The sequence below is a fragment of the Oncorhynchus mykiss genome, chromosome 20 (genome assembly GCF_057628025.1).
Source record: "Oncorhynchus mykiss isolate SJ-2025 chromosome 20, ASM5762802v1, whole genome shotgun sequence".
Lineage (NCBI taxonomy): Eukaryota > Metazoa > Chordata > Actinopteri > Salmoniformes > Salmonidae > Oncorhynchus > Oncorhynchus mykiss.
In genome coordinates, this window is record NC_143041.1 from 40,576,776 (window position 1) to 40,591,805 (window position 15,030).

General features: G+C 40.2%; 1 protein-coding gene across 1 annotated transcript; it reads right to left on the reverse strand.

The window, feature by feature from the left end:
- Positions 1-1,200: 1,200 nt before the first annotated feature.
- LOC110499429 (uncharacterized) lies at positions 1,201-14,058 on the reverse strand. Its single transcript, XM_021576570.3, has 5 exons — positions 13,736-14,058; positions 13,374-13,483; positions 5,438-5,533; positions 3,177-3,344; positions 1,201-2,871 (listed from the first exon to the last, which is right to left on the reverse strand). Exons 1-5 carry the CDS (start codon positions 13,806-13,808, stop codon positions 2,674-2,676), a joined length of 645 nt encoding a protein of 214 aa, XP_021432245.2. The 5' UTR covers positions 13,809-14,058; the 3' UTR covers positions 1,201-2,673.
- Positions 14,059-15,030: the final 972 nt, after the last annotated feature.

A 15,030-nucleotide genomic window follows, 5' to 3' on the forward strand; every position in this document is an offset into this window, starting at 1 on the left:
GCTCGTACCAGGATTGATCCATTTGGGAGAAAAATAAATCTCCAAATAGACATCACACTGGGCAAAAAACTGGTTGAATCAATGTTTCTACGTTATTTCAACGTGTAAAACTGATTCAATTTGAACAAAACGTAAGGGAATTTGTCTTTCGCCAAACTTTGAACCTAAATCCAATGACATGGTGATAATTTGTTGTTGACGTTGAATTCACAGCAGTTGACAACTCCACTCAACTAAATCAAAACTAGAAGTTGGACTAATGTCTGTGCCCAGTGTGATGGCAGGATGTGTATAGCATTTTACAGATCATACTTTACTCAGAACTTGTAGAGTGAGTTAGGTGCCATTTATTTTGAGAGTATGAGTTCCAGATAGTATGTCAACTCCTCCCAGTGGAATGCAGGGGAGTGTGAAATACATTACGAATGCCCTGGTACATTCACCACAACAGACAGCTTGTTGAAACACTTCTGATGGAGGCCCTCTAATAACTGATGAGTGCTGTGGTTTAGAGTGCTGTAGTATGTGTTTATAAGATTTGTAAGTGCTTAGGGGAAGATTGGGTTTGGGGAGAGAAACTCTGCAAAAAAAGGGAGAGGTCAAAATGAGGTCTCTACTCCCTTCGCTGACATTACTCAACATATATTCTAGGTTGTGGACATATTTGTGCCTGGTAGAGAAAAACGGACAAATTTCAACTCACTTTGACCAACGTCAATGAATAGAAGCAGGAGTGTTCCCTTTTGACACCTTGACAGCAAACTAGGCAAGTCAGTTAAGAACAAATTCTTATTTTCAATGACGGCCTAGGAAGTTCTGCCTGTGGTGTATTTCAACCTGACTTGTTGCAAATTAAAATCAGTGAGCGATGATGTAGTACACACACAATTTTATTTTTTGTTCAAGTTTTAATGTACTAAATAAAAGTTTAAAGTTCAATATGTTGCCATCGCATTTTCACCTCTACTGATAGTTTTGTCACAAAAAACTGCTACGTTAAATAGCAAATATGCCTACTCTGCAATGGAGGCTGGTTTGGGGAGCTGTAGGAGGATAGGGTCATTGGTCTTGGCACATTCGCTCTAGCCAACAGCTTGTAGATACAGTGCGGGTAGGCTAGTCTACATGATGAGATTATTATGGATAGGAGTAAGAATATTTGTTTTTGTCAAATGGCAGTCATGAATCGATCAAAAGAATAACACCCTCAATATTTATTGGAAAAGAGCATCAAGATCACTGTGCACTTTCACCACCCTGTGAAGTTCATCATTTATTTCTTCTATATTCTAATAAACTGCATGGATTCCCCAGTTGTAGTGGGAGGACCACACACACCATGTCATCGCGTGACTCCAAGTTTACTTCGACACGGTTGTTATATCAATATTTGTGCATAAATTCCACCACCATTTCTCGCATAACACATTTTACAGACACGAAAAGATCCCGCCATGTCGAACGAACAAATGATCTGTCAGCGTTTAGAAAACTGTACTGAAACTTCCTGTTTCCATCACAGCTGTCGTGATTAAATTTATCAAAGGTATGACTTCTCGCATGAAAACTGTATGGAAACGTAGTTAGCGTAAACTTTTTAAAAAAGCGGATAGGTTATTTATATCTACTGTAGTTCACCTATTTTACCTTTTTGGTTCAGCTATTTAACTATTACTTTCACATGTTTTTTTGTTTGATTTGGGTCACACATAATATAAATGTTTTGCATAGTTACATACTGTATCTCAGTCTAAACACATTGACAAACCCATTCCAGTTTAGCCCAGGAGGTAAATCAAATCAAATGTTATTAGTCACATGCGCTGAATACAACAGGTGTAGTAGACCTTGCAGTGAAATGCTTACTTACGAGCCCCTAAACGACAGTGCAGTTTCAAAAAATACGGAACGTCAGGGTCATGGTGAGTTTTTCTGTGCATAGTTAGTTTGACCTGGGTTAAGACAAATGGTCCCTGGTCAACTGTCCCTGAGTGAACACACTTTTGATTGTCTCTCAAATGGGGACCCTATTTCCTATGTAGTGCACTACATGGGGATTAGGGTGCCATTTGGGACATAGGCCTTCAGTAGTGTTAATAATTAGTGATGTGTTCAACCACAACAGCTCTCTGGTCTGGCGCTACACTCACAGCCATCATCATCACATGTCAGGTAGCTGGGTATTCGTAGCTCGGTGTTCTTTTGAAACAAGGAGATTTAGATTTTTCATTAACACGTTCAACCCGAAACAATGTCCTTGTTTTGTTGTTGTCTACGACATTGGATGTTGTGATGAAGCATAATATGTCTGCTTGTGAGATGCGGACATCTTCTTTTCCACACACCCGAGCATGTCTAGAGTTTGAAATGTAGGCTGATTTGATTATTTAGCTGATAAAGGATATCATTGCCAGTGGAAGGATATCAAGCCCTTTACAGCATACAGTCATGTTAAAACCACTCACTACACCAACAGACGACAGTCAAGATTTGAGAGCGTTAGTCTCAGGAAGACAAACTCTGAGTGAAACTGACTCATGCATTATCATGACAATGTCTCTTTCTTTGTTGATTTGTATTATTTTCTCTTTCAAAGGGTAGAAACATGAGTCTCTAGTTAAAATGCGAAGTTGAAAACCAGGAGTGTTTCCCGACCCTCAAATAACTCCTGGTCTAGACAGAGACGGGTTCCCGGGTCGGGCTCTGAATAGGGCGGTAGGGTGACGGGCCTGCATCTACGGTCACTGTGTGTTCAAGGCTGGAGTTAGAGGTGGAGAGAGGGGCGTCTGAGGGAAGTGCCTCAACACACTGAAGGTCTTCAGAGGAGATGATCATGGACTGGCGAAGAGTCTCCTCGTAAGTCGGAGGAGGCTGTAGGTACAGAGACATTTTATGAGATCAAATTTACTGTAATAAATCAATATTCTATGTATGAATATATTCATTTTTTTTATTTGACTTTGATCTCAACAGGGATTCCCATTGAGAGCAAGGTCTCTTTTACAAGGGAGCCCTGCAACATCCTTCCACAATTTCATTGATGTAAATGAGAATGTGTTCTTTGGTCAACTTACATGGTAAAATAAGGCTTGAATAAATCATTGACAAAATAGATATTTACATATGCAGTGAACAATACATAATAAAAATAGGTCCAGAACCCAGGAGTGACTGACCTCCGTTTCAGACTGTGTGGGGCTGATACCAAAGCGGTCGGCTATCATAGAGTGGATATGTCTCTGACGGTCCTTCTTACGGACGCTCTCGTAGGACGGAAGGCGGGGCAGGATCCCATCCAGGTGATAGCTGCTGGGCTTACCGATGATAAACAGCCTCCCTGGAAGCTGCAGACACACACCAAACATGTTTATAGGATATCACTTTTTCTATTTTTCAAGAGTTGATCTGATTGGTCAAAAGACCAGTTAGTGGAAAAAGATCAGAATTGGGCTGCCTGTGTAAACGCAGCCCAATTACAAACGGCACTGGGCATCAATAACAATGTGAAAGCAGCTCAGATGGTTTTTAAATAGAGATTATAATAGGGAGAAGTTAATTAATTGATTAATACCTAAATCTCTATGTGTAATAGGGGAGTGTGGGGTACGTTGAGCCACCCTTGTTTCTAGTAAATCATACACAAAATGTATAATTTTACCGAATATTTAGGAAGAGGTCATCATTTCATGGAGTTTGTGGAGGAAGTAACCACATGTAAAAAGTGTTTAAGCAAGTTAGGTACAAAAAACAAGCTTCTCTATAAGCTTCAATATGAGGTCCTAAACCTGGCATGAAAGTGCATCCTTGTAGCTGTGTGGGCTAATATAGTTCAAATGTTTGCCTTAGGGTAAATTGAGCCAATGGCCATGTGGTCATTTGAGTCAATAGTTTGATTCAAATTGAGCAAATTGAAATGTTTTCTTACCCAGACCGCTGGGATATGAGGTAACAACAGGGCCTTGCCTGTGTTAAAAGTGTTTTAAAAAGTATAAAGTGTTTGTTAGGTGTTAAGCCTGTGTTAAAACCCTCTTGAGTACATTTCCCCCCGTGGAAATATAATTAGCTAATAAAAAAAAATCACCATAAAAATCTGTCTGTTAGGCTAGATATCTCTATTATGGTTTTGCTCTACAACCGCCACAAGCGTCACATCGTCTGAAGTCGGTACCGCCGATCTGCCAACTTCTGTCTGTAGTGTCCAAACGTTTTGGGCTACACACTAACATGACCCCTCTATGGAAAGATGACTATTTCATTACATGTACAGTGCATGTCGGTTGTTTTGCTCTAGGACGCCGACAAGCCTCACAAGACTCGTCTGAAGGTAGCCCAGTACCAGTTTTAAAAAATGAATGGAAGTACCTTCTGTGTGGAAGTAGTTCAGTGCCTAAAAAAGGGGCTAAATATGTGTAAAAACAAATACATCTCCTGATCTTTATTTCATCTCTCAGATATAGGACATCTGTTTTTCCATGTACGAATCTGTTATTCATTGCATTTCTATAGGCTAATAGCAGTAAGGCCAAATTCTATGTTTCATTAAAAAAAATAAAAAAAAATACATTTGGGATACCAAATCAAATCAAATCAAATGTTATTTGTCACATACACATGGTTAGCAGATGTTAATGCGAGTGTAGCGAAATGCTTGTGCTTCTAGTTCCGACAATGCAGTAATAACCAACAAGTAATCTAACTAACAATTCCAAAACTACTGTCTTGTACACAGTGTAAGGGGATAAAGAATATGTACATAAGGATATATGAATGAGTGATGGTACAGAGCAGCATAGGCAAGATACAGTAGATGGTATCGAGTACAGTATGTACAAATGAGATGAGTATGTAAACAAAGTGGCATAGCTTAAAGTGGCTAGTGATAGCCTAAAGGGGTTGTCAAATTCAAATACATTTGGGATACCTAAAGGGGTTGTAAAATTCAAATACATTTGGGATACCTAAAGGGGTTGTAAAATTCTAAATCAAATAGCTAAATGATCCTTGGTATGGCCACCTTAAAACAATTCCATATGTTAGCTCAGTAGAACCCCACAGGCTTAGACAATAGAGTCTAGAGGGATAAAATATGATTGTGATTGTGTTGAATTGAATTGTGTTTGGGAAATAAAGGTAGACATGGTTTAAAAAAAGTAGTGGTCATATTTCATTCAGTACAGAAATGTGTAAGTGGCTTAACTTACCCCATACCCTGAGTAAGTTATGATGAAAAACCACTTTTTTTTGAACAAGCTATGTTTTCAAAACTGTAAAGTTGACATGTATTCTGATTATTACCAGGTATACACAGCATCCTGAAATATATGTAGATATCTTTGTTAGAAAGAATACCATACTTGACAGAGTGATGCTGAATGAACAAAATGGCTAAACTTACCCCACTCTCCCCTACTATGTAAAGACAGAGGGTTTTTTTCACCTGGGATCCAATGTTTCCGTGGGCCATGGCAGCAGTATGTTCATTGTAGGGAGACACCACTAGAGACTGTCTTCTGTTGTACTGGGGTGGAGCATCCTGGGTAGGGAGAGAGGAGGGAAGACTGGTTAAAGTCCGTCTACACTACAGTGGAAAATTACATCTTACCAAAGTTCAGTCAGTGTAAAATAAAGTTATTCTATTCGGTTCTATTCTATTCTGTTCTATTCTATTCTGTTCTATTCTATTCTGTTCTATTCTATTCTGTTCTATTCTATTCTATTCTGTTCTATTCTGTTCTATTCTATTCTGTTCTATTCTATTCTGTTCTATTCTATTCTGTTCTATTCTGTTCTGTTCTATTCTATTCTGTTCTATTATATTCTGTTCTGTTCTATTCTGTTCTGTTCTGTTCTATTCTTTTCTGTTCTATTCTGTTCTGTTCTATTCTATTCTGTTCTATTCTGTTCTGTTCTATTCTGTTCTGTTCTATTCGGTTCTATTCTATTCTGTTCCTATTATATTCTGTTCTATTCTATTCTGTTCTATTCTATTCTGTTCTATTCTATTCTGTTCTGTTCTATTCTGTTCTGTTCTATTATATTCTGTTCTATTCTGTTCTATTCTATTCTGTTCTATTCTATTCTGTTCTATTCTGTTCTGTTCTATTCTATTCTGTTCTGTTCTATTCTATTCTATTCTGTTCTATTCTATTCTGTTCTATTCTATTCTGTTCTATTCTATTCTGTTCTATTCTGTTCTATTCTATTCTGTTCTATTCTGTTCTATTCTATTCGGTTCTATTCTATTCTGTTCTATTCTATTCTGTTCTATTCTATTCTATTCTGTTCTATTCTATTCTGTTCTATTCTATTAGGTTCTATTCTATTCTGTTCTATTCTATTCTGTTCTATTCTATTCTGTTCTATTCTATTCTGTTCTATTCTGTTCTGTTCTGTTCTATTCTGTTCTATTCTATTCTGTTCTATTCTATTCGGTTCTATTCTATTCTGTTCTATTCTATTCTGTTCTATTCTATTCTGTTCTATTCTATTCTGTTCTATTCTGTTCTGTTCTATTCTATTCTGTTCTATTCTGTTCTATTCTATTCTATTCTGTTCTATTCTATTCTATTCTGTTCTATTCTAATATGCTCTATTCTTTTCTATTCTAATATGCTATATTCTGTTCTATTCTATCTTTACAATTAGTAACGTAGCAGCAACAACAAAGGCATGACAACAGTTCAATACAAATCTCCAATAAATTAACCTCAAGCCAGATTACTCAGGCGGTGATGGAGTAACTTGGCTATAGAGCTGTAATTACATTTTCTTCATGCCCAATAATATACTCCACTCAATATACTCCAATCAGTCTTGTTAAGGGCTACCAGAGCTGTTCTCCTGATCTGATGCATGTTATGCACAATCGACCACACAATGGAAGATGCCTTTGCTAAAATCTACAGTTAGATCCAACCGTTTATTTCTTTATCCCTCTGTCTCGGCTCTGACACTCTGTTGCAGTCTCCCTACCGATAACGCTATATGGGTTTTAACATGAGACATCATCGTGCAACACACAATCCCCTGGCAGCCTCCATAATATCACAGCATCATTTGTAATATAATCAACTAAATACTGTTTTAACGAAGCGACAGTGTTGATATTTTCAATGTTAATATTGAAAATGTTTTTCCTTGAATGAGTGGAAGGAAAGGAGTGGGAGGTAAATGGGGCTGGAGGATGGCCTGAGGCAAATGGGGCTGGAGGATGGCCTGAGGCAAATGGGGCTGGAGGATGGCCTGAGGCAAATGGGGCTGGAGGATGGCCTGAGGCAAATGGGGCTGGAGGATGGCCTGAGGCAAATGGGGCTGGAGGATGGCCTGAGGCAAATGGGGCTGGAAGATGGCCTGAGGTAAATGGGGCTGGAGGATGGCCTGAGGCAAATGGGGCTGGAGGATGGCCTGAGGCAAATGGGGCTGGAGGATGGCCTTAGGCAAATGGGGCTGGAGGATGGCCTGAGGCAAATGGGGCTGGAGGATGGCCTGAGGCAAATGGGGCTGGAGGATGGCCTGAGGCAAATGGGGCTGGATATGGCCTGAGGCAAATGGGGCTGGAGGATGGCCTGAGGCAAATGGGGCTGGAGAGTGGCCTGAGGCAAATGGGGCTGGAGGATGGCCTGAGGCAAATGGGGCTGGAGGATGGCCTGAGGCAAATGGGGCTGGAGGATGGCCTGAGGCAAATGGGGCTGGAGGATGGCCTGAGGCAAATGGGGCTGGAGGATGGCCTGAGGCAAATGGGGCTGGAGGATGGCCTGAGGCAAATGGGGCTGGAGGATAGCCTGAGGCAAATGGGGCTGGATATGGCCTGAGGCAAATGGGGCTGGAGGATGGCCTGAGGCAAATGGGGCTGGAGAATGGCCTGAGGCAAATGGGGCTGGAGGATGGCCTGAGGCAAATGGGGCTGGAGGATGGCCTGAGGCAAATGGGGCTGGAGGATGGCCTGAGGCAAATGGGGCTGGAGGATGGCCTGAGGCAAATGGGGCTGGAGGATGGCCTGAGGCAAATGGGGCTGGAGGATGGCCTGAGGCAAATGGGGCTGGAGGATGGCCTGAGGCAAATGGGGCTGGAGATTGGCCTTCACTGTAACTGACTAGCATGTGATGCAAAGGAAAAACACACTCATGTAAGGTTATCTCAGATGAGTAGCCTTTGCTTGAATAAAAAACATTGCCGTATATTAACAGAAGAATATCAATGTTTTTGATACAACCAACCTAAAGGTCAAAGGAGTGTTTATCTGTGGTTGCATTCTCAATAGGGGAGAAAAATATGGAAACAAAAAGCAGGGGGTAATGATCTTAACCTTATCAAATGAGCTGCACACTGCATGCTCTCTCAGCTCTGTATCATAACAAATACAGAAAACAGAGTTGCACAGGGAAATATTATTCACGTAAACCTTCTAAAACAGCCACTATAGCCACTAGGGTTTGGCTGGGGTAGGCTGTCATTGTAAATAAGAATTTGTTCTTAACTGACTTGCCTAAATAAATAAATTATCTACTGTACTGTACACTATAGGACTGTGCTCTACTGTACTGTGATGTACCCTAATCTACTGTACTCTACTGTACTGTAAAGGACTGTACTGTACTGTACACTATAGGACTGTGCTCTACTGTACTGTGATGTACCCTAATCTACTGTACTCTAAAGGACTGTACTGTACTGTACTGTACACTATAGGACTGTACTCTACTGTACTGTGATGTACCCTAATCTACTGTACTCTAAAGGACTGTACTGTACTGTGCATTATAGGACTGTGCTCTACTGTACTGTACTCTAAAGGACTGTACTGTACACTATAGGACTGTGCTCTACTGTACTGTACACTATAGGACTGTGCTCTACTGTACTGTACACTATAGGACTGTGCTCTACTGTACTGTACACTATAGGACTGTACTCTACTGTACTGTACACTATAGGACAGTGCTCTACTGTACTGTACACTATAGGACTGTACTCTACTGTACTGTACACTATAGGACTGTGCTCTACTGTACTGTACACTATAGGACTGTACTCTACTGTACTGTACACTATAGGACTGTGCTCTACTGTACTGTACACTATAGGACTGTACTCTACTGTACTGTACTCTATAGGACTGTGCTCTACTGTACTGTACACTATAGGACTGTGCTCTACTGTACTGTACACTATAGGACTGTACTCTACTGTACTGTACACTATAGGACTGTGCTCTACTGTACTGTACACTATAGGACTGTACTCTACTGTACTGTACTCTATAGGACTGTGCTCTACTGTACTGTACACTATAGGACTGTGCTCTACTGTACTGTACACTATAGGACTGTGCTCTACTGTACTGTGCTCCAGTTTACTCTCCTTGAGTTTCTTACAATTGAAGAAAGGGCCCATAGACTCGTGACAATTTTACTTGCCATATCCCAACTCACTGGATCTGGATCTTGGGACCAACGTCCTGGCATAAATCTTGGTCTTGGCTCCTGGATAGCGCCTTAGTGTAACGTTGTGGGTGTCATGAGTGGGACGTCAGGCGCAGGAAACAGAGAGTTCAATATAATGCTCTTTGAATGCACACACGGTGAACAACGGGCACCCCACGAAACACTGGGTGCTCAAAACCAAAATGCCCCAGACACGGTGAACAACGGGCACCCCACGAAACGCTGGGTTCTCAAAACAAATGCCCCAGACACGGTGAACAACGGGCACCCCACGAAACGCTGGGTTCTCAAAACAAATGCCCCAGACACGGTGAACAACGGGCACCCCACGAAACGCTGGGTTCTCAAAACAAATGCCCCAGACATGGGGGGACGAAAAGTGTCCAGTAAACTCCACGAACATAGACCAACACGTTCGTCTACACCAAACACAAAGGCTACTTAATATTATGTTTACATACCCTACATTGCTCATCTCATATGTATATACTGTACTCTATATCATCTACTGCATCTTTATGTAATACATGTATCACTAGCCACTTTAAACTATGTCACTTTGTTTACATACCCTACATTACTCATCTCATATGTATATACTGTACTCGATACCATCTACTGCATCTTGCCTATGCCGTTCTGTACCATCACTCATTCATATATCTTTATGTACATATTCTTTATCCCTTTACACTTGTGTGTATAAGGTAGTAGTTTTGGAATTGTTAGGTTAGATTACTCGTTGGTTATTACTGCATTGTCGGAACTAGAAGCACAAGCATTTCACTACACTCGCATTAACATCTGCTAACCATGTGTATGTGACAAATAAATGTGATTTGATTTGATCTATCGTCCAGCCTACAGTAGCAGCCGATGTGTGGTGTTCAATGTAGGTCTACATTCCATGAGACTTTTGAAAAGGAACATGCAGGGCTTTACATTAACCTGTTTATCCACTTCTCCTTCAGATAAGGAGGAGAGGCTGGAAACCGCTTTTTGCATAATCATTTCCATACCAAATTATGTCTGTCTCAAAATACAACACTGCCTCTTTAAGACAAGATATCTAGAAATGTACACGTTTTGTGTTCTTGGAGGAAGCAATCACTCCCCTAGTGCTGACTACGAATGATCTATAACTGGGCTAATAACTCACTAACTAGCAAAGGATTTGAACAAAATGTGACTCACCACCTGGATTCAGTCTTACGTAGCAACTATTGAAATTGTGTTTTTTACATTGGATAAAAGCAGAGACACAGAGCTACAAAATGGTATATCAGACACTGCATTTGAGGAACAATGGGAAAGGAATTCTGCTTTGAAAGTTGATCAATTTGTAATCTCACTTTTGAGAAAATGGCCTTTGAATGTTTTGGGATCTAGTGAAGAGCTCTTCTTTGTCTGCACCCATTCAGCATCGCTCACACCCTCTTAAGGGCTCCCGAGTGGCACAGCGTTCTAAGGCACTGCCTCTCAGTACAAGAGGTGTCACTACAGTCCCTGGTTTGAATCCAGGCTGTATCACCTCCGGCTGTGATTGGGAGTCCCATAGGGTGGCGCACAATTGGCCCAGTGTCGTCTGGGTTTGGCTGGTATAGAATTATTTCAATTTCATTACGCTTTTTTGCAGATGTTTACTGACACCGGCCATATTCAACGGGTGTTTTACACACGTCACGTAACGGGGTGCACATTAGCTCTCGCTTTGATCTCAAAATAAACGCATCTACTCACGATCGCTCATGCTGTAAAAACAGTCCAGTTCAAAGTGAATGGCACAGATCCACATACGGCAATGGTCTATTTGCATATAGGCCTACTGCAGCTCTGATTGGTTATGGCGCACCAGTCTGTGTAGAGTACAGGCATGAGTCGTGCCTGTCAATTAAATAAAATCCTACTCTGCTGCCTTCTGCCTACAACAACATCTCTTGCATAGTTCGTTTTGTTTCAGTATGTTGCATTGAAAGTGGCTAATATTGCGTTGATTTGATCACAATTCCCACAGTAAAGGGAAACGTTGGTAGTGTTAACTAACGGGGAAAACTCTAGAAAGTTGAGTGAAGTTCAATCTCGTACTTCTCTGCGCAGGCTGATATTTCTTCTGCACTGCAATCCCGGGGGAGCTGCATGTCCACGGAAACGCGCAGTTTAGAGGGAACATCGGTTATATCCAGCTAGAGTCCTCTATTTATCTCTATGATTGACACTTGTCACCAAAACGCCTGTTATTTTGCCAAAAGAAAGATAGGTAAAATAATAATTTCCACATCTAACAACATAATTATCTAGATGCATATTTATTTAAATCTACAAGTTTCAGATTCATACAATCAACATGGAACATTTTACAGAGAATAATAGAGATGATATTTCTCAGAATTAAATATAAAGGTTTTGAAAATCTGGTTAAAAGTCATGTTTTTACAATTTTTTAAATTTGGTATGCCAATAACATTTCTAATCTGTAACAGAAGGTTAATCAAAATGATCACTACTGTACACGGTTCTCCCTTCATTTAAACGTTTCCACTTTGTTTTGGTAGCAACACATTTAGTGGGGTGGTAATGAATTCGGGTAAATAGTGTGTGAATATTATATGTCTACTTCACATATGTTGGAAGATGTGAGGTGTGCTGAAAGTTTGGGAGAAATACGATACAAATGTTACAATACAAATGTAAATTGATTTCCAACCCCCAATTTGCACCACGTCTGTAGAATAGCCCATATACTGCATTACTTTTGACCATATACTGCATTAGCCCATATACTGCATTACTTTTGACCAGGGTCCATAAGGTCTGGTCTGCTTGCTGCAGAAAAACAAACAGGAATCTCTCTTCACCTGAACTAACTTGGGAATCTAGTTTCATGCTAGAGCAAACGTATAATCACATCATTCTCCTTTATCGCATCTCGCTCTTATTGGTTACTGAAATCCATTATTACACATTTATACAACGTTCCAAAGAGTTTACAGTACTCTATTGTACCTGTGTTCATATCGTTTTGTCGCAGTGTTTATATAATGGTTTATGGATGTTTCTCTAGCCTCGTTTACCAGACTCCTGTTACTGTAATCAGGCTCCCAGCTGGTGAACAGGTTCATGATATTGTAGCGATCTTCGCTATATGATCCACGTTACATTCCCACCAAGTGGGTTAACTCTATTGGTTGCGATGCGGTGGGTGTTTGCCTTTCACACCAGAGACCCGGGTTTGTAATGATAATGAGCTCCCTGGTAAGGCCTGACCTTGCAGCCTTAAAATAAGGGGTTGTAGCACATGTATAATACCATTATAGCCATTTGTAAATGACCTTATTGATGAGATTAGGGTAAACCCTATAGATGTTTATATCACATTTGTAAATGACCTTAGTGATGAGATTAGGGTAAGCCCTATAGATGTTTATATGACATTTGTAAATTACCTTAGTGATGAGATTAGGGTAAACCCTATAGATGTTTATATCACATTTGTAAATGACCTTAGTGATGAGATTAGTGTAAGCCCTATAGATGTTTATATGACATTTGTAAATTACCTTAGTGATGAGATTAGGGTAAACCCTATAGATGTTTATATCACATTTATGTCCTTACTGTACATATGTACAATATACACTAGGCGTTAATAACACGTTTCCCTGTTAATTACACATGTATAACATGCTTAGCCTTCCTGTATAGTGTTGTATGACCCTGCATCAGAGAGGGTATTAATATACATTAGGCGTTTATAACATGTTATCCCTGTTTATAAAAAATAATATATAAATGAGCTTTTATCCAAAGCAACTTACAGACTTATAGTCATGCTGCATACATTTTTTGCGTATGGGTTGTCCCGGGATTCGAACCCACTATCCTGTAGTTGCAAGTGCCATGTCCTACCAACCGAGCTACTTATATCCTTACTGTACAGCGCTGGTTGGCCTGGTAGTTCGACACCCTGCAGCAGAAAGGGTCTTTCCTGTACAAGACCACCAGGAGCATGAGAATCACTACGAAGAACACCAGGCAGGACACTACAGAAATGAGGCAACAAGAACACCGACGTGACTACGAAGCTTTATAAAACATATCTGCCATTAATGTAAACATATAGGTTATACATGATTCCTTTTTAATGTGTATTTATAACACATGCAAAACATACATAACTAAACGATCAACAGTTAGCCAGTCCTGTATCAGAGCAACAGGTTTATGTCGACTGAATATATATGTTCATGGATTAGCAGCAGCCTACTTGAGTTTTTGTGACTGCCATCACTCACCGGAGGCCACGATGACCGTTAGCTGATCCGCTGTCAGCGCAGGTGGGATAGTTGTAGATGCAGATAAAGACATATTGAACTAAAATCAATCAGCATGTAAACGAGGTTCCGCTGTGTAAACGGCCCACATAAAAATGTTGGCTTTCACTGGCATGATATTAGGCTATTCCTGTCCAAACCAAGAAGATCAAAATAAATCGATTATCTTCCTCTTCATTCGAGGGCAGAGCCTGACACTGTTGTTAAATCCAGTTTAACTGCAGGATTCTGCCACCTATTTTGCTGCTTCGATTCAGCCTGGTCTCATAGACTAGACGTAACATAGTAATCTTAAATCAGGATACTCAAATTAGTATGATAAACTTTAAAAAATATATTTTATATGACATTTTAGTCATTTAGCAGACGCTCTTATCCAGAGTGACTTACAATTAGTGTATTCGTTTTAAGATAGCTAGGTGAGACAACAACCCATCACAATCGTATCAAGTACATTTTCCCTCAACAAAGTATTTATCAGCAAAGTCGGTGGTAGTGGGATAAGATAGGTGTTTATTATATTATACTTTTTTACAAGAGTTTTTTGGGGGGGGGGGGGGGGGGAGTATGGTCACATGAGACAGAAGGTTATTTAAAGGGATAGTTCACCCAAATTCCAAAAGTACATGTTTAAAAAAAAAATAAGCAGTCTATGGGCCAGGTATGACAGTTCTTAACTGACTTGCCTAGTTAAATAAAGATCAAATAAATACATACAAAACGTTACATTACTTCTCTGGAGTTACGTTTACTATATTACGTCTACCACTCAGTCCAGGTTGTTCGATTCTGCTGCCAGGGTGTCTTTTCGTAATGCCAGAGCGCGCTAGATGGAGAGAGGGGGGTATGTTGGGCAGCGTGTGCTCTGTGCTCTCCACAACAAAATATTACCTCGCAAAGCTTTGCTAAAAAATATATAGGTTTGGCTATGGTACAGACCTTTCCCGTCTGTAATTTAAGATTTTTGTTTTACTGGAGATAAAAACTTTTCCAGGTTGTGAATGAGGCGCAGCCTACTGGACACACATGGGATATGTTTGAAATGACACTATATACAGAAGTATGTGGACACCCCTTAAAATTTGTTGCTGACGGGTGTATAAAATTGAGCACACAGAAATGCAATTTCCATCGACAAAACAACATGTCCCTGCTGCTATGCAGAATATCAGAAAGATAATAGGAACATTGTTTCCATAGGTGAATGTGCATCTAATATGAACCATGTGAAGGGATGGTGTGAGTAATGGGGAACC